The following is a 23,056-nucleotide window of genomic DNA, read 5'->3' on the forward strand; positions in this document are numbered from 1 at the left end:
AAAAGCAATTCAGCTTTAAAGAATCTGAGAATATTTTACACAATCTGGATTACAACAGGAAATGAAATGAATAAAATAATTACTCACAACAAGTAGATTCATAATTGTGTGTCCTATTTCTCCGAAGACTGGCTTTCGATGTCTGAAACTTACTAGAGGAGATGGATATACTGGAATAGAGGAAATAAAGTCACACTTACAAGTTTTATAGTTGTAAGTATTTATTTTCAGTTATAGACCAAGTTTCTTAATTTCAATATCTGAACATTCAAGGGAACTAGAGCCACTGTGATTCTTACTTGCTGACAACCCCTTAGTCCACTGCATGATTTCCTCACCCACACTTAAATTCTACTGCAATATCTCTACTACTCTAGAGTCACTTCCCAGGCAGCAGAAATCTTGTGGCACAGACCTGCAGCTTCTTTCTCTGTGATTGACCAGCTATGTTTCTTGCAAAGGGTGAGCTGAAAGGAAACACCCTTGGTTCAGTCTTTGTGTTACCAGTAGTGAGAGGGGCTGCAAGGTTCAATACTTTCTTAAACACAAGTACTATATAAGTAATATCCAATTTTATATTAATGTTGCAGAATGAACTGAAGTACCACTTAGCATTAATAAACAAGAATGAAGTGGTCCATACGAAATGATAAGCTTCTAATTGCATTGCAGTCCCGTGGCTGTAGTAGAAAACATGCAGTTGGAAATTAGGGAAAGAGATCAGGAGACCAACACATCATCACATGAAGTCATTTGAAAGTAAAATAAACAGTGCAAAAATCAAGATCATGAGATCAGTCCAAGGAAGTGCATGGCTAGTACAAAAATGTCAATTAAATTTATAAGAGAAAAGTATGACAAAGAAGATACCACCCTTGTCAACTCCCAGGCAGAAGCTTGGACAGCAGAACTCCACTATTCACTCAAACCCACAAACAAGTGAATGATGCATTTTTATAGACCTGATGCTTCTAAAAAGGTACTCTTTATTTATCAAAAGCCCATTTAATGTCAGAAAGTTGAGTATGATATTTTTGAAATTCATCCCACTTAAGTAACATCTGCATGTTGCACCCTTCCAAAACTCCTGGTCTCCAAATAATAAGGGGCAACACAACAGGAAACAAAACAGTACTTATACCTCTGAATTAGTGCCTGTTTATTCAAAAAAAGCACACAAGCAACTTTAGAAGGTATTTAGGGTAGCTTCTACTTTCAGGTCTTGTGCGAGTTTTATCTGCTTTTGAAGGCAATACTGATTTGTAAAAATAGTTTCCTCCAGTGAGCTTGGAGCAGAGTGAGTAAAGATCTAACTGGGGGAGCGGAGAGTAGTCACGTAAAGCAGCAAAGAGACTGCTGAATGCGAGGCCTTCTGACTGCACAACCTGTGGTATATACACTATGTACTTTTCCCTACACCTCATTTTGAGAGAATGACTTCGACATTTTTCAATACTGAGATTTCAAGTGAGCTAACTAGTATGTTATCGTTTAAAGTAATTAAGACATCTATCCATTTAATGAAGCACTAATATTTTACCCACGTATTCCATTTCTGTTTTTGCTTTTGTTTTTTTTTTCAAAATTGACAATTAGGCAGGTGAACTTGCCTTCAAAACTTTCTCCAGTGACAAGAGAAGTCAAACTTTTAATTTTTTTAAAGTGTCAGACTTGGTTTTTAAGTCTAACCACCTTCAGCTAACATAAGAAAGAACCAAGTAAGTGTAGCAGAATATTGTAAATTTCCAGGTGTCTCAACAGGACCAACAGTTCTTGCATATAGAACTTCAGCCTTATGCAAGAGTAATATGAAATACTGCAAATGTAGTTTTGAATATTTTCTTTGACTACTAAAGTTATGTTTTTCAGAGGAAGTTTTATATTTATACTATTTGAAGCTATTTGAAGTACTAAAACTTACCCCCATATTCTGCTCCCAATCTCAACATTAACCGAATCGGAAAAACTTTTGCCCAGGGTATTTCCAGCTTATGGATTAGAATGCCACAAAGAAAAGGGTTATCTGGTAGCATTAAATCATCTAGTTTCTGATAAGTAGGTGAAACAAACAGGAATCCTCCATGGTCTTCATTACTGAGAAAATTTTCACTGAACGTAACATTTTCCATGTTTCTTATTAACTTCCCTGTTGAAAGAGGGTGAGAAAGAGTGTTGGTGCTTCTTAAAAAAATAACATGCTATTGTGAAGAAAACTACTACCATCATCCCTTCATTAGAGACTTGCAAATCACAAAGTATATCTCATATCTTCCCAAAAACCTGAGAGACATCTAACCCCACAGAAATATTCTACACACTTATTACCTAGATAGACTTGAAAATGAAAGCAGACTTTTTTTTCCCCCAGAATATCAAAAACCCTGAAGTATACAATGTTCTGGTACACCTCAGTTGATGAACTTCAATTAACAGACTTCACATTCATCTTTATGTATACTGCAATTATGTATACTGTACATACAATGAAGTCCCAGATATCCTAAGCCATAGATACAGGGACTTATGCACAGAATCTCCAAGACCATATGTATTAAGAACAGTTACAGAAAATGCTAACTAGATATTTACAGGAGTATTTGAGCCAGAGAAAGGTACATTTTCTTTCTGTTGTTTATTTAGAAACAAAGGCTAAACACTGAAAAGTTTTTCAACCAGATCAGATACCTATAAACGCATAAAAATTGCACAAACTTCCAACTTTGAAGACAAACAAGAAAATATCATAGCATAATGTCAGACATGATTACGTACCTTTTACTGCATTCTTATAGATGTCAATAAATAATTTGAATATTTCATTAGGAAAAGTCTTCTCATCTGGCAAACACTGCAACAGAACTACAATTTCTGCCTGCCCCAAACCGTGTAGCCCGTTTGTTGAGAAGTACCAGCATTTTTCTGAAGAATCTTCAATTAAAAAGACAGAGACCACAGTAATGCTGATCTTTACAATCAGAAAAATAGATTTAGTGGAAAAGAAAATGCACACTACTTACAAGATATTAACTCGACATTCACAAGCAAGTTTGCATTTAGGATAAAAGTTAATGGTCTGGCACCTCCTTTCTCAAGAAGCAGGGCGACCAGTTGGTGTGACAGATGTTCTTCCACTAACGGATCTAAAGAAATTAATATCTGATTTAGTTCAACATGCCAGCCAACTACCTAAAATAAAAAAAAAAAATCAGATGACAGTATATGAAAGGCTGTCATTACTTTCCTACCTTAAAAAGCTTTTAATTATTCTCAAACTTAGAAGAAGTTCAAGAACAAGTTGTGGATCAACCACGTATTCTATTCAGTAGCTTACCAAAAGATTCAAAGGCCATACAAAAATAAAGCAGTCATTTATAACAAAAGCATGATCTGGGGCTACTAGTTATTTGGTAGTTATTCATATTGTCTGTGTTGTTTCTTCAACTCACATATTGCTGTTAGTTACAGTGAAAACAATCACTGCTATAATGGGTTTATGTGATTGTTATTTTCATAATATACTCACATTTTAATAACTCATTTTTAATTAACGAACAATCCAACGTGCAGCACAGATGAGAGGTTAAAGTTGCATTACTGTACTAAAATTCACATTTATAAATCCTGCATCTGGTGACGCAGTACTGACAATTGTTTACCTTTTCCTTTTTCACCCATGGCAAGCAGAAGCGGTGGCAGTTTATCACCATCTGGAAGAAGGCTGACGTCTTTCCGAACACAGTTTTCAACACCACAAAGTGCTCTGTAACTTGTGGGACTAACAGGCATATCACTTTTAGCCCGATCTACTATGTTAGTTCTAGTCTTCTCAGATTCCATGGTGGAAGAACACTCTTTAGTGTCTGGAATTAGAGATTTATCACTATCAGTCATCTCACTCTGGCTGGAAATGGTTTGTTGTGCATCCTCTGAAGGAAAAGAAGGACATAATCCCTCTGTTTTTGTAATAACATCCATTTCTTCTTTTGGTTTTGAATTTACATCGGTTGGTATATCATCTTCCTCTGCATTTGCATCCTATGAGAATAAAGAAGATCTATACTCTAGTTTCACAACAAACTATAACTTCTATAACTTCCATGATAGCATTCTAGAAGAAAGAAAAGGACTAAGAAATCTACCAAATTGACAGGAAATTAATTATTTATTCAAGAAGTAACTCACCAAATCTACTGTGGGTCTTGCATTCCCCCTTGTTCTTAAAGGTCACATCAGCCCCCATTTAAGGTGAAGATGAATTGCTATTTTATTTGTTTGGTAATACAGAATTCTCACAGTGCTGTAGATCATTTTAGCATATAGCCAGATTTAACAAAAATCAACAATAAAGTAAGTATCCCTTGAGCAACCCATTAGTATTACTGTTTCTTCACTTGGAAACAACAGCCAAGTCTAGCATTGTACAGTTCAACTCATTTTTGGTTTGGTGTCAAACCTATGCTGCTCCCTCAGTGAAATGCATACAATAAACCAAGAGTGCAGTCACATTATGAAATGAACTGTCATCAAAACAAAGGTGGATGTGAAATATATTGAGTCATCACATTGTAAATCCCTGTAGATTTGCACACTGTTTCAGCAGGAAAGATTGAATTGTAACAAGATAAAAATGCAACAACACTATGCTTGTCCTGTATTAATTCTCCTGGCATGCCCTCAGCTTTCATCAGATCTCCTGCTTAGAGAACACGTGCCAGAAGATGAGAGAGAAAGAAGTGTGACTAAAACAGCCTCTACTAAACTCCTTTCCCACAAATTCACTTGCTGGCTTTGCAGATCACTTTATACTTTTGGCCTTCACAGCAGTCTGAGGCAGCATGCTCAGGATTACATGCTACCTAGTAAAGGACATCCACAGCTTAGGAGCTGCAACATAGCAGTTTTGTCTGAGTTCCTAAAGCTGTACAAGAGAACCATCAACTCACTGTTTCTTTGTTCATGATGCTTTTAATTTTAGACACCGTTTATCTTCCGTAAGTGAAAATAACCTACTCTCATCAAAACAGAAGACAGGTTGTATCTTTTGGTTACTATGATGAGTAGAGCAAGAACTGCTAGGTTCTGGAAACAAGAGGGATACATTTATTGTCATGACAATTTTCCACTTGTGTTCCCTCCAATTTACTTCATTTTTTAAACAACTACTTAAGTACTTTCTTAAGACCGATCACTGACCTTAAGTCTTCCTTTTTGTAATTGAGATAGCAGTAGAAGTAACATTAGTAAGTTCAGCCACTCATACACTCCTAATTCTGCAATTTGTGGCAAATGACACCTGTCATTTTAATATTCAGAATCTATCTGCCTTCACTGTGAAAAATGTTACCCTTTTTATTATCAGTGAGTATGATTATAGAATCACAGAATCACAAGGTTGGAAATGACCTATAAGATCATCTAGTCCAACCATCTTCACACTACCACTGCTACCACAAGCTACTAAACCAGATCTTGCAGCTCCTCGCCCAGATGCCTCTTGAACACTGCCAGGGATGGCGACTTCACCTCCTCCCTTGGCAGGCCATTCCAGTGCCTGACCACTCTCTGAGAGAAAAAGTTCTTCCTTAAGTCTAACCTAAACCTCTTCTGGTACAAAGATAAATAGCACAGTCCAGGACAGACAATTTCTGCATTCAGTTCTCCATCTCTCTGTCACTTAAGTTAGCTATTTGACTTATGTTTATCATATGGAAAGGATTTTTTTTTTTTTTAATTTCTTACTGATGCCTAACTTCTTTTAATTACCTCTTGATGACCTTTTCTGGCAATATTTTGTCCTGGTTTTAAGTATCCCACACCATAACAACATGCAGCAGGCCGTTTGATGCTTAAAGAACAGTGCCAGGTGCACTTCCTGTGCTTCTAGCAGAGTCAGCTATTCTCACATGATTTCCAGCTCTTCCTCTTTCTCCCCCAACTTCTCCCATGGGAAGGGAGGAGTGTTGCATGATTAACTTCTCAAACTATGACAAGTTTTCATCAGCAATATCAGCAGTATTTCCCCCACTGCAGACTTTTTTTCTTTTTTTTTTTTTTTTTTTTTTTTTTTTTTTTTTTTACAAAGAAGTGTAAGGCATGACTACCCCATAAAAATGCCAGCACTTCCTTACTGTCACTGTAAACAATTCCTGAGGACCACAGGCTCTACAAAAAACAGATTTGACCCACATCTTATTGGGATCCTTTTTCAAATGAAACCGTACTTCCTGTTATTTATTAGTTCTTGTTTTATGACTTCTGGTTATTGGTATTCTACATCATAACATCGTGTAGTGCACTGGGAGTTGAAGAGTTAATGCTCCAATTCTGGGTAACTGTCCCAGAAGAGAAGAAGAACTGCATACACCAGAGGACTTTGCATTCAGAGAGGAGATAAAGCCCCTGGCAAGGTCACAGGATCAGGCTCTCTTCCCTGCTGCTCATCCTGACCACACGCATCACCACTGCACTAGTGTAAAGCCTTCAGCTTTCAGACACTCTTTCTCTCATTATATCTGATTGATTAGCTACTATTCTAATTATATTGTACTATATTCTATTATAGTGTGTTATCTTGTATTCCAATAGCTTCTTTAGTAAATTAGTTTGTTTCTCCTCAGATGGTTGCTGCTGTTATTTTTGGGGCCCATCTCTTTCCCCTTCCTGGAGACATGGACCCATGGCTCTCTCCACCCCCCCAGTCACAGAACCGGGCCAAATCAGCCCATAAACCATTGACAATTACTCATGAATGAAGGCTGATTTACATGATAATGCAACACACAACTGCTGAAACTCCATATACTTGTAACATGGATCTGGTCTGATTACTAACTTTACTAATTGTTTTTAAAACTCTTGAACACTGTCATGACTCGAGACAGTGTTTCAGAACTGTATCTCATTTTAAAAAAGCTCCAGATAAAGAATATCTCCAAACTTTTCCACAGCAAATTTACATTACTCCTTTAGACCTCTCTTGTCAAGCATGGCTAGTTTAACACTATGAATATGATATTTTTTTAAAACTTTACTCCCGTATTAGTTCAGTACCTGTTCTCATTAGAAGCAGTAAACTAATTTTGCTGCACCCTATAATACAGCATTGTATTACATGAAGCAACTTTTTGTAGGACCAACTTAGGAAACACGTAAAATTATATCAAACCACTGACAGAAAAATAAGCATAGTAATGACAAATGGCTGAAGACACCTTCATAACAGTAGTTAATCAAATACTTTACAGAATAATCTTGATTTTTAGTATTTTCTACTACATCATTTTTGAAGTTCATGTACGTCCTAATCAATATGGAACAAAGTTATTTCAGCAGAATTCATGCATTCTACACACAATTCTTAATCATACCATATGCAGCTCTGGCACATCAGAGCATATTGTGTCCTGGGATGACCTCTTTGCTCCAGATGAAAGCTTTGTTGTATATGCCACTTCACCAGTTGGCAAAATACCATCTGCAAACCAAACTCTCTTCTGTTCTTTGGGGCACAACTCTAGGATAGGTTGAGAAAAAACACTGACTGTATTACTTTACTGTCCTAATAACTAAAAGAGACACATATTCAGAGGCCTTTCTCACATCAGGTACATAGAGAATTTGTTAACTGAAACCAAGCACACGTAAACAGCTTGACTCCAGCCACAATCCTATTAGGTAAATACATGGAAAAAACAGTTCATCATAGCAGAGGAAACTGTCATGCTATATCTTATCATGCTACATATCAAAACTTCTTTGTCAACCATCCCCTTGTCAGAAGATATGAATAAAATGCTTACTAGGTGATGAAACATTTTAAAAAAAAAGCTAATTAATGTTTGAAAAATTATTTTCATTGATGAAAGTCAGGTATTTAGTAATAGTGGAACAAAGACTGCTCAGTGGCTAAACGTTTATGTTTACTGAGAATGAACTTGTACTGTTTCTTACCTTTTCCTTAAGAAGTACTTTTGTTTACTGTAAAAAATGTATGACAGATGTCTCCTGAGCAGTATTAAAAATTAGGAAAGTAATATCTGAACTGAACAAAGTAATTACAGTATAAACATAGAAAAAGGACAACCTCCATTTATGAAATGTGGATGCAAGACAGATGTTGTCAAGCTCATGAAGTCTGAACTCAGAACTAAGAGTATGTTTCTTGAGTCCCAATTCACAGAATTTCTGTTCAATACTATATCCACATAGTACACAATATACATAATATCCATGATATAATAAACAACTCTTCCCAAGCAGATCTTGAAAAAACGTTAGTTAAAATATACTGTGTTAAACATACCTTCATTATCAGATTGTTTAAGTGCTGAAATGGGTAATGGTGAAGAAAATAAGGGGCAGCTGTCATTACCAGTTATACAGGCTTCCTGCAGAGGTGGAGCAGAAGCATTCTCAGAGGAGACACTGGAATTAGGGACAGGACCTGTTGGACTCATCATCCTTTCAAATGCCTGTGCTAAATTAAAAAATAAAAAATTGTTTGCTTTAAACTTTTAAACATAAAAAAAAAAAGCAATAATTTTAGCGTGCAGTGCTTAGGGTTTTGGGTTTTTTTCTTTCTTTCTTTTTTTTTTTTTTTTTTTTTTGCAACAACAGTGCATGATTTAGTGAGCTACTTGTGTAAATTGAATGCTCAAGCTATTGCACAGAAGAAAAATTCAATTTTATTGATTTTCAATCTGGCCTTCGACATGTAGAAGACTACATGATGGATCAAAAATCTCTTTTCTTGGACTCCTGCCACCAATGACCCAATTGAAGCATGGAAGCTTGCCAAAAAGCATGCAAATTAAAGATACTATCTGTACATATTATTTTTTTAATTATTACTACAGTTATTCAAAAAGATCCAAACCTTTTTTACCTTTATTAATATTATCATAGCAGCGAGTACAGACTCTTGCTTCCTTCTCCATGTACTGTAGTTTGCACTTTCGTTTGCAACAACCACCACAAAAAACCTGAACAAGAAAAAGATTGAAATAAATATTACAAGCAGAGTCCCAATATTTCCTGAGTTAGATTTCTATTATATTATTTCATCTAATTTTAATTAGATAATAAAGCATACATAAAATATTTTCAGCAATATGGAAGAAGAGGAGCTTTAGCACATTTTCTTACAATATGTTTCTGTGTTGAGAGAAGGGAAATTACCAGAACTGAAAGGGTTTTATTAAGATTAAAAACTTCATGGTTTGGTCTGAAGTCTGCTTTTTGAGTTCTTACCCTGTTTCCCAGAACTGCACGCAATCTATCCACGCTACAAATTTTTGAAAAAGGCTACATCCTATCACTTTTCGGAAACACTCAGGAACACTATGCTGTAGCACAGCTCTGTAGCATTAACTAGGCACCATGTGTCATCATTCTACTCTCAGCCAAACAAACTTGTCACTTTTTTGGGGAATCCTTATGATCTACAGAACTTCCTAATAGGGAAGCCTACCATGCCATGCTAACACTCGTGACCCTAAGGAAATGCACCAGCTGAAAATCTCTGAAGAACTAAACTAAACTAAACGCCAAAGAGTTGAACACTTTTTTTTTTTTTTTTAAGTTGTTGTTTTTGTTAGTTTTAAAGCACAAGGAAGTTTACCATCACCTTCATGACTGAAGAATTCTGGCTGAATTCTGCACAAAACCTAAAAATGCTACTTTGCGTATTTCCATCAAGACTGCCTCCAAGGAAGGCTGCTGAAAATGCAGTAATACTTTATTTCTTTTCTTTTCTTTTTCTTTTCTTTTTTTTTTTTTTCCTCTGGATCCTTCAATTTACAATTAAGGTAAAACAATATTCCAAGTTATTCTTGGTCTTGTTTAACAAGCCCAAGTATCTTTTCTTAAAAGCTGGTACTGTATTGTGTTTTCGAAAGTATTTTATTCAATCCTCAATAGTCTAGAGAATGTTCATCTTACAAAGAAGGAACATTTTAGTTTGAAATGTTAAGAAAGAATAGACTGTACTAGTTGTTTAGCCCAGGGATACAGGTGGAATACAAGTAGAGATTGTTTTACACAGAAAATAAACTGTGATCCGTAACTTGTTATTTTCAACTACTCAGCACAGTCTAAAATTTGTCAAGCATTTCTGTTGGCCCAAAGCATTCCTTAGAAGTCTACAAAGCCAGCCTTCTGCAGATGGTGAAAAATGCTTCTGTTATTCAGCTACGAACTCACCTCTTCCCAGTACTCTCTGAGATACAGGCAGGAGAACAAATAGCCCATAAAAACGTTCTGCTGTGGGCTGATCTAGTTACGTAAGGACAGATGCCCACAGATCAGGTTTTTTGTTTTTAAGATCATAGATGGAAGCAGCTGGTACGTAATAGCACAGTGATTAACAGACTCTTCCAAGAAATACATATATATTTAATTCTAGGCCCTCTGCAATTTAATATTCAAGCCTATATCATCCATCTTTCATGCAAGATGTCTATGACAGTATCTCGGAACCTTCAGGAAAAATAAGGAAGGAAACATGTACTCAAAGAAGAACAGCAACAAAGAAGACAACTGATTACTAATGATATTAAAATGCTTATCTGGCATAATAAAAATAAATTGCACCAGTTCATTCTCAAATTCACTCCTACTTCTCTTAATCTTGTAACTGCTTTATAGGAAAAACCAGAATGATGTAAACAAGTACTGAACCCCAGAGATGAGACTCATCTGTTCTATTGCCTTAATGCTGTCTTTGAAGATAACTACTACCATCTCTCATTAAGATTCAGGGCATGGTTGGAACCATCTATTCTTAGATCAGCAGGAACCATTCTTGACCCATTTGTCTCACAGCAGTGCCACTGCACTGAGGCACTCTATTCTCAGATTCCAGGCTAACTCTTGGACAACTATCCAAACCAGGGCTCAGTGCTTCCCAACTATTTACCAACACTGTCTCAGGAATTACACTGGCTGGAGTAGTCTCAACTGTGCCAGAAAAAAAAAAAAAAAAAGCACCATTACTTGCCATCTTGTTAGTCCCTTCAGCACAGCATCCGAAGAGCATGAAAACCGCTTTGAACAGAATACTGTTTTCTACACGAGCAGAATATATATCCTGTCTGGTTTAAAGGAGAGTTGGGGATGGGAAAAGCACCTTCTCAACCCAAACCATACCTCTACAGTCTCCATCACAGAATTCCGTTTCTAATTTTTTTGCACGTTTCCACAAATATCTACTGCTTTTCTTGCAAGGTGGACTAGCAAGTTTTCAAGCAGTATCATTTTCAGCTATGTAAGGATTCCAGAAGCAACATTAGCCTTTTCACAAAAAACAACTTTCAAAACCTTGGTCTGACAGAAGCCCTCTAATCTTTATCACACTTAGGTGGAAGCAAAGCTAACTCTGCTACTCCTGATTATCTCTAGGAAAACAAATAAAGAAGAAACAGAACAACAGAAGAAAAATAAAAGCTATTACAAGTGAAGTCCTTTAAGTAGGAAAAGCCATTCTAAGAGTCACATTTGATCAGTGCAAGACAATAAAATAAACATTCCAGTTGCTTCCATGTTAATATCATATCCATAACAATTAATGCTTGCATATTAATTAATTTATCTCACCTGAAAATGCTCATGTTTAGTAAAGTTAAAGAATGTAACTGGAAGGGATCAATTGCTAATCAGCTGATCTCAACCTTAGGGCTTCAAATCCTGAGCAACACAACAATCCAGATGCCACTGTCTTACACTTGGTGCCATCAGGACCCTCAACAAAGGCAGCAACTCAATCTCAATGCACAAGAAACAAGAGGTGGAAGCAAACTAAAGGACAGATAATGCAACAGAGCAATGGCTATGAAAATGAGTCTACTGAGCAACAAAATTAAATCTAGTAGGGCTATAAAGAGAAAATGTACCACATCAAAAAGCAAACAATTAAATAAATGGAGATGAGAATTTAACCTTGTGTGCTGAAGATGGGAGAAAAAGCAGGCATTATTGCTACCTTACACATTCCTCCAACATAGAAACCAGACTTCCCAAGTTTTGACACTTTCCCTGATAATAATAAATCTATAGGACTACATAAAAATTTAACAATTCTAGGACACTTCACAGAGAACAACTGTGAATTTCTACTGTTCCTCCTCAAGCTGGCAGCAAACACTGCAACTCAATGTGGGTCCATGAAAAAAGTAGACTTTGTTTTTAAAAACAAGTAGCAAAACAGTATTGCACGTTCAGAAAACCTATGACAGTTATAGCTGCTTAGCACTGTTATCTCTAACAGTTACATCTCTACTGCCTTCACTCTTTTTCTGAATGCACAAGCATTGTGTAGCACCCTGAATTACTTTGGTCTTATGCAAAGACACTCTGCTGTTAACACACAGGATTAACAGTAACAGGAGTTAGCTACAAGCAGCAGCGAGTACTGGAGATAGGAATAGAAACACCCTCCAGAAGACAGGGAATAAGCTTCATAGTGAATATAAACAAGAACTTCAATAAGTTCAAAGCCAGACTCTAAAGAACCGTATTTTAAACAGTCATAAAATTTTAGTAGGTTATGTAACTGCCTGAGTTCAATAACACCTAGCATGTCACAATAAGAACTTCATTCTGTCAGCACCCCACTGCAGATCTACACTTTCTATAGGTCTGCTGTGACAGAAGAAAATAGGGACTATGCTTTCAATACACGGTACTAGAAGAGGGACTCCACAGAAAAACAAATAAACAAGCCACTCCAGATGTCTTTTAAAATGAGATGAAAGAAGCTAGTAAGTCTAGCCTTTGCACCATCTCCTCATCCATAAAGCTGCAGAGGAACACTGAAAAAAAAAAAATCAGTTCCATTAGTATCATATTTGTATTTATGCACCAGCACATAAGCTGCAATAGCTCACAAAGAAGTTTATTTTTGATTAAAAATAAGCTTCAGCATTATTTACTCACTGCAGACAACCATAGGCTGGAAAAATAGAAAAGTCTACAGATTACTTGCTCAGTTAGCGAGTACCATTCACAGATCAGATGCAGCATACTTCCCTCTGCCCTCCTTGACAACTCCCTTGGGAAACTGTGCAGACATTTAAACAAAGTGCACAACAGACTATAAGTCCTTTGCATGGCTGCTTCTGTAACAGCTCCTGAAAGAACATATACTCTTACAAAGTAATAGATATTGTTTTACACCTATCATAATCACTTTTCTGAATTCTAATTACCATCACTGCCTAAATTTTTGATGCCTAAATACTTAAGCTTAATCTAAAGTAAGTAATAAACTGATTCAGTGTGCACTGCAGTGATTGTTACAGTGTCACATCTTCCATGTTACAAGAAAAGCAGTAGCCTAGCCAGTAATTGAAGATGAAGCAAAGGTATGCAAAGAAAATGTTCTTAGTTTCAAAAAAGAAAAGACTACAATAAGTAAAAAAAGACTTCAAGAGTCCAAAAATTTAGAAAAAAAAACAAACAAAAAACCTTACAATGCTGACATAATTCATCTTTCTTCTTTGCATTCCAGTTATCCCTAAATCAGAGTAAATTTGTTTACAGTAACAAAAGGATCCCTCACCAACAACTTACTTTTCCACATGCACGGCAGTGATGTCGTCTTCTTGTAAACGTGAACTTCACTTGACAGTCCATGCAGTTGGGTGCCTCTGAATCAGGAACCCACATCGGTTGTTTCTGCAGAAGAGCTGCAGGTGTTTTTAGTGATTCTACACTTTGAAAAGTTTGACTTTTTCCTGCTTCAGTGCCACTTTCTCCCGCAGGTTCAGAATTTTCATCAGAAGTAATGCTGTTCCTTGAGAAGGGAGCTTCTGGAGTAACTGCTTTCTCAAGCACATGTGTTTGATTCAGTTGTCTCTGACCAACATCTCCTTGTGTACTGTCACACAACAGCTTTGGTCTTGCGCCTTCAGTAGGAAGCTTTGAAACTTGTGCCTCACTATCGTGCTCAGTCACATTTTGAATATGAAATGCACTCTCCTCTGGTGGAGGTTTCAACTTATGGGCAGCAAGAGAGACTTCAAGATTACTACTAATGCTACTTATATCCTCCAGTTTTGTCAGAGCATGTTCTTCAGTAACCTGTGTGAAATCCAGGTTCTCATTTCTCAAATTCACTTCTGTGTCAGCTGCCATTAAGTTATAACTATTGCTTAAAGAATTCAATGAACTGGACAGATGACTTTGCCCATACAAGAATTCATCAAGCTCTGCATCACTTACAAGAGTATTACTTTCAATAATACTCTCCACAGCAGTAAAGTCAGCTACAGTTTGGCTAATACTTTCATCATAGTAACAGTCTATATCAACACCATATGGCTCACCTTCATATTCCATAAAAGTAGAATCAATAGCTTTGACTTGATCAGAATCACTATCATCAATTACATTCTTGGTATTACATGTCTCTTCATCTCTTTTTTCTACAATAATTTGGTTGATTTTAGATAAATATCCTTCCTGTTCATGAAAGTCAGTCTCTTTGCAGGACTCACAATCAGAGAGATCAGTTGTTAAAGTGTCACTAATAACCTCTGCTATTTCATTCTGAGGTAGAGAATTAACTTTTTCTTCTGTTACAACTGAGGAACCATATGGGGATACAGGAAGTGGTGGAAGATCTGGCAGTGATGTCTGGACAACCTCGACTGATTCACATAAAGGTAAAGCACTGTTTAGTACTTCTTCAGCAACTTTTTCACTATCCACATTCTCTTCTGTAATTTGCTCTTCTAGTTCTACTTCAGCCCCTGTTTGACACGTAGAGCCTTGTAAAGCATGACTTTCAGGCAATGTTCCATGGTTTTTGTCCAACTGATGTCTATGTGGCAAACCTGAAGGCATGGATTCCATTTTACACTGATCTTCCAAGGTTACACATTCTGCAGTATTTCCTCCATGTATCTCTTCGCTCACTGGAGAGCACGTGCTTCCATCTTGTGGCTCAGAAGGCAATTTTTCACATGCTGTCTCATCTTTGGGATCGTACACATTTGAATTCTGTAATGTTTCAGAGACACACGTAGTATTAGGGTGAGCGGTTTGTTCAAGATGATCAAATACTTCAATACAGGACTGTATCTTTAAAGTGAAGTGATAATCACACAGATCTGAAACCTCTGCTTTACCAAAAACATCTGATTTTAAAGCTAATTGATTACTCTCTTCTGTTTTAAGAGGTCCTGAATGTTGTAGCATTGAGTCCCCATCATTCTGCTCTGTACATAAAACACCTCTGCAACCCAATGAAAATACACAACCAGAGAGAGGCATGCAAGATTTGCCAAAGCCACTCAAACAGTCTTCACTACAATAAGAGTCACCTGGCTGCAATTTTTGAGTATTTACATTAGTACCTGCTGAACGGATCAAGTTACTTATGTCACTAACAAGATCACACATAGGTATACTACTTCCCAGGTTTGAACCCTGACTTCCTTCTGAAGAAGCACTGTTCACAATGGTCAAAATATCAGGCCCAGAAACACTCCTCTCATTTTGCGATGAACAATTCGGAATCCCTTCATTTGGTCTGGTGTGGCTGGCTTGAGAGATTTCTTCTGACACAGTACAGCTGTTAGCATTCTCCTGTAGTTTTTGCGTTGGGTATACGCGTTGCAAGAAACCCAAATCCAAAGGAAGGGAATGGTGTTTTGAATCACACGGATTTTGAGGAGCTCTGGAGAGGTCGCATTCATCTATTTTAAGTAAAAAAGAGATCAACAGCAAAGTTTATAAGATTTAAGTGTTTCTACAGTGCACGTCCTCCAAATTTCATCTATTCACTACCATAAGCTTTAACTTACCATTTATTACTTTCAAATTCCCCATAACAGTCACTTGGCCAATATTACCACACTGGAGTAGAAGGCAGCACAGTTACTAACCTGTATTCAGTTCAAATTCATCCAGTAGTTTGTCCAAGTCACAGACTGCGGCTTTAAAGTATGTATCCATTCTATTTAAGTTCTAGTCTGGCTTTAGGCCTCTCAAACCTAAAAAGAAAAATGCAACAATTCGCTCATATTTTGCTACTCATAAAGTGTTTCCATTATTAGACAATAACTTTCAGAAAGTATTTTAATGAAAATTTTCTATAAAATAAAATGTTATACGGATGACTGCAATCCATCAGCCTGTATGTACTTCATGCTCAATGACTTGCCTTTAAATCCTCTCAATTTTTCCTTCAAGACCAGGAAAAAAAAAATGTAGCATGGTACTTTAGTTCATTTCCACCCTACTCAGAACACAAAACCCATTAACCTTCTATGAGACCTGCAAAAAAGCATTAAGAAACAAAAAAGTTTCATTTTAGATACCTGGCAACTCACCAAAGCAATTTGCAATGCACAGTCTGTATCATAAAACACTGTTCCATTTGTTTAATGAAGACTTTCAGTCTCCAGATGTTATGCCTTCTTGATCACTTTGAGAGGCTTCCTAATACTACATCTTTTTCATGTCTGAATACCCATAACATCAATTACCTGTCATATCATCAAGATGCTATCTACCTTACCTGAAAGTAACCCAAAGGGACTCAGATCTCTTTAGTTCTTGTGTCTGGAAACCAGAACCTCTGAAGGTCTGCCTTGTTTTCCTGCTACTCAGGGAGATGCTAAAACAGCTCATGCTAAAATAGCTTATATATTATTAACAGAAAAACTGCAGATCTCATCCTTACAGCACATGTTTATGGACACTAACAAAACTGATGGTCAAAATTTACTAAAAGAGATTATATAAAGTACAAACACTGAAGGTTTATGAGAAAACAGAGGTTTAAGAAATACATAATGCTGAGCTTATTCTCTGTGGGGATTTCTTACATATCCTTAACATTCAGGTACAACTTTTTACAACTAATGGAGTAGCAGCCATGACTAAAAGAAGCAGTCACAGACCATTCACGACTCCCCAGCTCCATGCTCCCCAGGTCTTTGTGTTGGCAGTCACTCTTGCCTAATCCAACAGAAAGCCAAAGGAAATTTCTAAAAGGATAGACAGTCATCCACTTTTTTTTTTTTAAGAACAGGTCTACAAAGTGAAAGGCACTAGCATGGCACAATGTCCTGACAAGGACTTGTAAATCCTGCTTCACTCTTAGTTGTACATAAAATACCAACTTACATCCCTGTAAATTAAGTTCTCAATTTACAGTAATCAGAATGCTGAATACATTAAAATTCACAATAATTTAAAAGCAAAACAAAAAATCTAGCCATCAACAAAACAGATGGCTACCAGCAATAAAGAAGACATAAGGACTACCTCTGAAATGAGTTTTTTTTATTTACCACAGGGACATCTGAAGCTTTTACAAAGAATTCTCAGATATATCATAAAATATACCAGGAAGAGGCAAGTAATAATTTCATCTATTTTTACCCCTCACTTTAAAAGACTTCTGGATTACGTAAGGCATTTTTAATTCTTAGCAAATGAGGGATTTTGAATTACACATAGATTCACTATTTGATTATAACACCAAATAGCTAAGCAGAAGACACTTTTGCCCCATCTCAAGGGTGAGAAGGGCCCCACAGTAGAAAAGGCTTCACAGGGACTAAGGATGCGGGGAGGGGCGTTGTTAGAGATAGTTTATAGAAGCGAGAACGTAGAAATTGTTAGAAAAATAAGGGATGGCAGACACTGGGACTGGGATAATGAGGGGGATGAAGGCCATAAGGATAAAGGTTTGAGAACAGCCGGAGGACGTCTGGAAGTGAGGTGATTAGATGCCCACAAGGCAAGCTGAAACTGGGTTAGGGGGGGGGGAGCTGCCCCTCCCACAGGGTCAAAAGTTAACAGGGAGAAAGAATACAAGCCTTTGCGAGGAAGATGAGGATTCTTCATCCCACGACCACCAGGAGGAGACCCTTACAACTCACTACACACACACGAAGTGGGAGCCCGCATGCTAATGGGTTCTCGGGAATGTAATGAATATGTATCAAAATTCCTGGGAACTATTGATTATGTATTAGTTCAGCCTATACCTGTAGCACACTTTTTACTGACGGTATGCCAATTAGGAGCTATCCCCCTTGCACCCGGTGTCTGCGCAGCACTGATTAAACATACCTGCTTTTATAACTACTTTGTGGTTATAGTCTGATTCCACACATCACAACGATTTCTATCAAACATGGAAAGGAATCGAGTGTACAAAAGAACTGAAGTTTTATGCCAACATTAATTACATCAGAGTATAAGGTATACATTACTTTCAGAAGCTCAGAAATGTACCATGATAATACCTCATCCTAAGGCAATATTATCACATTTACATAATTCCATGTAGTTTTAGAATAAAATGGTTCCATCTGAGGTAATGAAGTATTTTGAACAGCTGAAATAACTTCAAATGATTACTATACTTTCTCTCTTATTTAGCTAGTCTTTCTTGAAGATTTTCAACTCTTCCATAAGCAAATTTTCATCTCTTTTCCTTCTCTGCTCTCCCATCTTCCCAAAACTACTACAGCAAAAGGGAAGATAAGTAGTAATCCCTTCTTATCCATCTCTCATCTTTCTGTTCTCAATCTTGTATATATATTATCATCATTAAACTAAAATCCTGCTCATTTGATGTAACGTTTCAGGAATCAGATCATCTTACATTTTTGGCTCAGCTATAGTTGCCTACAGCCAATCCCAGCATTAACGTTAAAACAGGAGTGAATTGGAAGCCATCAAGAAGTTCTGGTGATACAGTTTTGCTAAATGTCTGTTTCCTTGAGCAAAAACAAGCTGTTGAAGCTGTTTGTTTCATCAAGTTGTACTCACTCTGAAAATAACTTAGAGTTTCAAAAATTCTACCATCTGAAACTAGCAGCAGCAACACCATATTTTTAAAAATACATAGCAATTTCTGTACAAGTCCCACCCCTTACCTAAAAGCATCAAGAAAACAAGCAACTACGATAGAAGTTTTATATGGGCACGGAAAGTGCATGAGCACACAGGAAGGAGACTACTGGGTGTGGAAGCAATGACTGCAGCTGTTTACACACACAGATCTTTGCACTGCAGCTTTTAGAGGAACTGTTCAACAAACAACTTGCCCTTTTAACATTCTATACATCATGTGAGTTTTGATTTGTCCAGCAGGAAGGAATAACAACTTTTTTTTCCTTGTTAAACTTTTTCCTTAGTTTTCATTGAGATGAAGCCTTTGTATAAACATAAGAACTGAATGCCACCACACCAGAAGGGGAAGCAGATAAGTAGTAAAGCATCCCCACCAAGCAGAAAAACAGGGAAGCCGGATCTGTGCACCTATCAGACACCTTCAGAACTTGAATCAATCCCTTACTTGCTGCTGCCACTTTCCAAGGGTTGAAAGGCATGTACCTTCTGCTAGAGGCTATTTTCCAAACACACTTTCTAGTTATCTGAATACTGTCCCCTTATTGTCTCCAAGTGGATTATAGATTATTAAAATATGGTCTCTGAGATCTTAAATCCTTCACAGTACGGTAAGGCACAAAACTTGAGATTCCTATTGGCTCAATTTCATGTGATTCTTTTGAAGTAGAAAGCCTTAAGTTTTAAGCAGTAGCTAAATCACTGTCTGTCTAAGACTGTATGCCTTCATCCTAAGATAAATATTTATATGCTAGGGGACTGGGAAATGTGTACTGGTCCTTCTCAAAAAGGGAAGAAATTAACCATGGCATAAAATGACTACAGCACAGTGTTAACAGCTAGTTTCTAACACAGTAAAAGTAAGTTTAAAGGGGAAGACCTGAGAAAGCTTTTTTTTTCCAGAAAGACATTTCAGACTGGGGAAGGTAATTACTGCTAAATTGGGTGACTCAGTTTACACACAAGCTCTGGAGACTTACTTTCACAGATGGAAGTACTAAACTGAGCTAAAAGGTCTGCTATTTCCTTTCGACATTTTTCTCTCTGTCTTATGACTAAGCTACAAGGCCTGATAACAAATGAAGCCTTGAGATGCTCATTTCTTCAGACAGAAATATACAAAAGATGGTTTTCAAATATTAAAGGACAGAAATAGGTCACATTCTAAATATTCTGAATGATTACAAGTCATTAGCTCTCATCACACAGTTTGCCCTTACTTATGTCTCACCTAATGGATATCTAATTTCACTAAAGAACAGAGCACACCTACCACTAGGGCTTTCAAGTACATGACTTGGCAAAACTCCATATTTACCAGTTAACAGCCTTTATTTTGCTGATAGAACATCTCTAAGCTTCAATATTTTTCATTACTTTATTACAAAAAGGCACATTGGACTACTTCTTCACTTCTGTAGGTAAGCACCTGGTTTGTTTTTAAACAAGTTCACACTAAGTCTCCCATTCAGAGCTCTTCCTTAGCATGTGTCACGTTAAGCATACAGTTTTGACTTTCTCGGCCACAGCTCCCCCACAAGGGCTTTCACAGTTGTAAACAGGTGATGTCTGCTTTCCAGCACTCGCTAGGCTTTCACTGAACAGTTTCAACAGTTTCCCACTCCCAAAGGAACTTTCCCTTATATCCTAACCTTATGGCTCCCCATCCCAGAGGGACATTTAACATAGTTTTGGTTGAGAGTCGAGTACAACAGTCAGATATGCTTAGTATGTTGTCGTTAGAGCTCATTATCATACTAAGGGGTTTAAACTTAATATTCATTTCACAGTTAATGAAGCAAAAGTTCTTACTCTGGGTCCTGTGACTTTCAAGATTCCATGCTGAAACATTAACTGCTCACTCCCACAGCTGTTAGCCAAAACCAGACTGTCGCGCTGCCTTCTTTATGTGCCTTCACGCCAATCTTGCAGATATCCAACCCCAAGCTTTACAAAAGGTAAACTAATGCTTGCATTTCTAAAGCCCTCATGAGCAAACCCCACAGCCACGTTTACAGTAGCAGCACTCTTTCCTATCTTACACTGATTAACCAAGAAATCTAACGATGAAATTGTTATGTAGTAGTTATCACAGTGAACCCTATATTCCAAATGCAAGAAGAACAGCAGTAGTCCGAGGATGGACTCTGAACAGCTAAATGTTTAGCACAAGAACATCAGCACCTGGTCTGACACCCTTCTTTGCGTACTGAGGCTGGGCACTCAGCACACCTAAACAGAACAAAAGGGAATGGTGAAAACTTGCTTAGTTTATTTTTCACATCAGATGAGGCTTGGTCTCTGGCTAACTCCTAACGCTGCACTTTATATTGGACCCTACTTTAAGAAGCAGAGGCAATAATTTTAGTGGAAAAGTTACCTAAGAAAAGCAAATGTTGTGATTTAGATGACCATGTAACAAGTCAGCTTGTATCCATGGACTTAAAACAACAGCAACAACAACAAAAAAAACTTTATAGGCAACTTTTTATAAACGTCATAAACAATTTATAAAGGATACATACACTGAGATTCAAAAAATACTTTGTTAGGGACTTCTCAATGCAGTCTTATTAAAATAAGAAGACATTACAAGTCTGCTAGGATAGAGAACAGCCAAGCATCAAACAATAGCACAGACTGCCATTTTTTAAAATCAAACATAATATCTCTAAATGCAGGTAGATAGTAGTTTTCAGTAAGAACTTGCAAAATAAAATGGTCAAACTCATCACAGTTTGCTAACCTGTTCTATCTCTAACAAGCAGATTTCTGATGTTTAAAAATCCCTGAAAAACAACTTCTGGTGCTTGATATATATCCATTACCAGATCTCAATCTAGTCACAACCAAACATCATGGAAGAGCTAAACAAGATCGGGTATGGAAACAAAGAAACACAAGTGCATGTACAGTTCTTCAATTCTAAAAGCTAGCTTAATATTAAGGCAGTTATTGTGGTCATCTGGAGAGTCTTTTGTATCACCACAATGATACATTATTTCAATTCACTACCTTTACAGGAACCAGAAAACTGTAGGCCCTGCAGACAGAAACAGCACCACCACAAACCAACCAACAAATAAAAGACATAAAACAAACCTACCAAAGCCTAGGTGTACAGATACCCACGGAGTTCACTAGCAATCAACAAAGAGCAAAAAACGAGAAATAATTAAGTGCCGTCAGACAAAAATAATAATAAAAAGATATAATATTCTTGCTGAGCAATGCAATACATTATTGAACCATAAAAGCACAGCAGCTGCTGACACTGCAAACCTACCTGCTGAATCAGGGGATGAATATGAAATTTAAAAAAGTTTTTCAGACACCTAAGAAAACCTCACGTAGCACGCTGCAAAACATTAAACTGCCTCACCTAAACATGGATGTTGTTGAAACACAATTTCAACAACACAAAGGGTCACCAGTGTTATGATTTTATCACCAACACAATCAGACTACTTACGTTGACAGCCCCACTAGAATTTCCTTTCACTTTAGTGGCACATGCTATTGCTCTTCTGACCAGAAAATAGCACCACTCACACCACAAACAGATGTCAGACAGCAATTAATGATTATCAGCACCGCTCCAGAACATCACCAGTACCAACAAAAACAGCCCAATGGCTGAAGAACCCATTCCAAAAAAAAATCACAGAACTGCTTGAGTTGATAGGAACCTTTAAAGGTCTAGTCCAATGCCCCACTTGCTCACCTGAACAGACACACTGCACACCACTACTGGAGGTATCAGCTTGTAATGCTCAGCCTTGGGAAACAAGTTATGGGAACACGACTATTTGATCAGGTCTGAAAGATAACTTCTCAGACAACAGAGACCAGTGCTCTCTTAACATTCTCATCTTCTCTGATCTGCATTATTAATGATCAGACATTCGTATTGGATAAACTAAGCAGTACAGCATGGGACAGTAACAGCATCTGATTCTAGCAGCCAACTGGATCCTTTCCTGTGCACAAGTCATTTCTTCAGGGCATACCAAGAAACAGCTTTCTGCCACTGCAGTCTGTATCTGAATACAGACAGGGCTGCCACGCGCTCCAGTTCATCCAGCACATCTTACTTAACTTGAGCAGCGTAAGCACGTCCATTAAACTCCGCATCCGACAGCAATGCCAACTGAAAAGAAGGAAGTAAAAAGATCGTTAATGTCTG

General features: G+C 37.3%; 1 protein-coding gene across 7 annotated transcripts in view; it reads right to left on the reverse strand.

Annotated features, from left to right (window-relative positions):
* The window catches only part of ZFYVE16 (zinc finger FYVE-type containing 16), a 34,757-nt gene that overhangs the window by 11,206 nt on the left and 495 nt on the right, over positions 1 to 23,056 (reverse strand). For 5 of the 7 annotated variants that reach the window (XM_031603379.2, XM_090132497.1, XM_031603384.2 and 2 more), the window contains exons 2-12: positions 22,969 to 23,020; positions 15,885 to 15,992; positions 13,567 to 15,695; positions 8,885 to 8,981; positions 8,303 to 8,476; positions 7,368 to 7,513; positions 3,657 to 4,035; positions 3,018 to 3,140; positions 2,773 to 2,928; positions 1,922 to 2,146; positions 88 to 170 (exon numbers count right to left, since the gene is read on the reverse strand). In XM_031603379.2, coding sequence (XP_031459239.2) covers positions 88 to 170; positions 1,922 to 2,146; positions 2,773 to 2,928; positions 3,018 to 3,140; positions 3,657 to 4,035; positions 7,368 to 7,513; positions 8,303 to 8,476; positions 8,885 to 8,981; positions 13,567 to 15,695; positions 15,885 to 15,954 — 3,582 coding nt within the window. In that variant the 5' untranslated portion in view covers positions 15,955 to 15,992; positions 22,969 to 23,020. Of the gene's footprint in view, positions 1 to 87; positions 171 to 1,921; positions 2,147 to 2,772; positions 2,929 to 3,017; positions 3,141 to 3,656; positions 4,036 to 7,367; positions 7,514 to 8,302; positions 8,477 to 8,884; positions 8,982 to 13,566; positions 15,696 to 15,884; positions 15,993 to 22,880; positions 23,021 to 23,056 lie in introns of those variants that run through there. The other 2 variants (XM_090132498.1, XM_090132499.1) reach the window with 2 other exon arrangements.

This window comes from Phasianus colchicus, chromosome Z, assembly GCF_987193195.1.
Source record: "Phasianus colchicus chromosome Z, bPhaCol1.hap1.1, whole genome shotgun sequence".
In the NCBI taxonomy this organism is placed as follows: Eukaryota; Metazoa; Chordata; class Aves; order Galliformes; family Phasianidae; genus Phasianus; species Phasianus colchicus.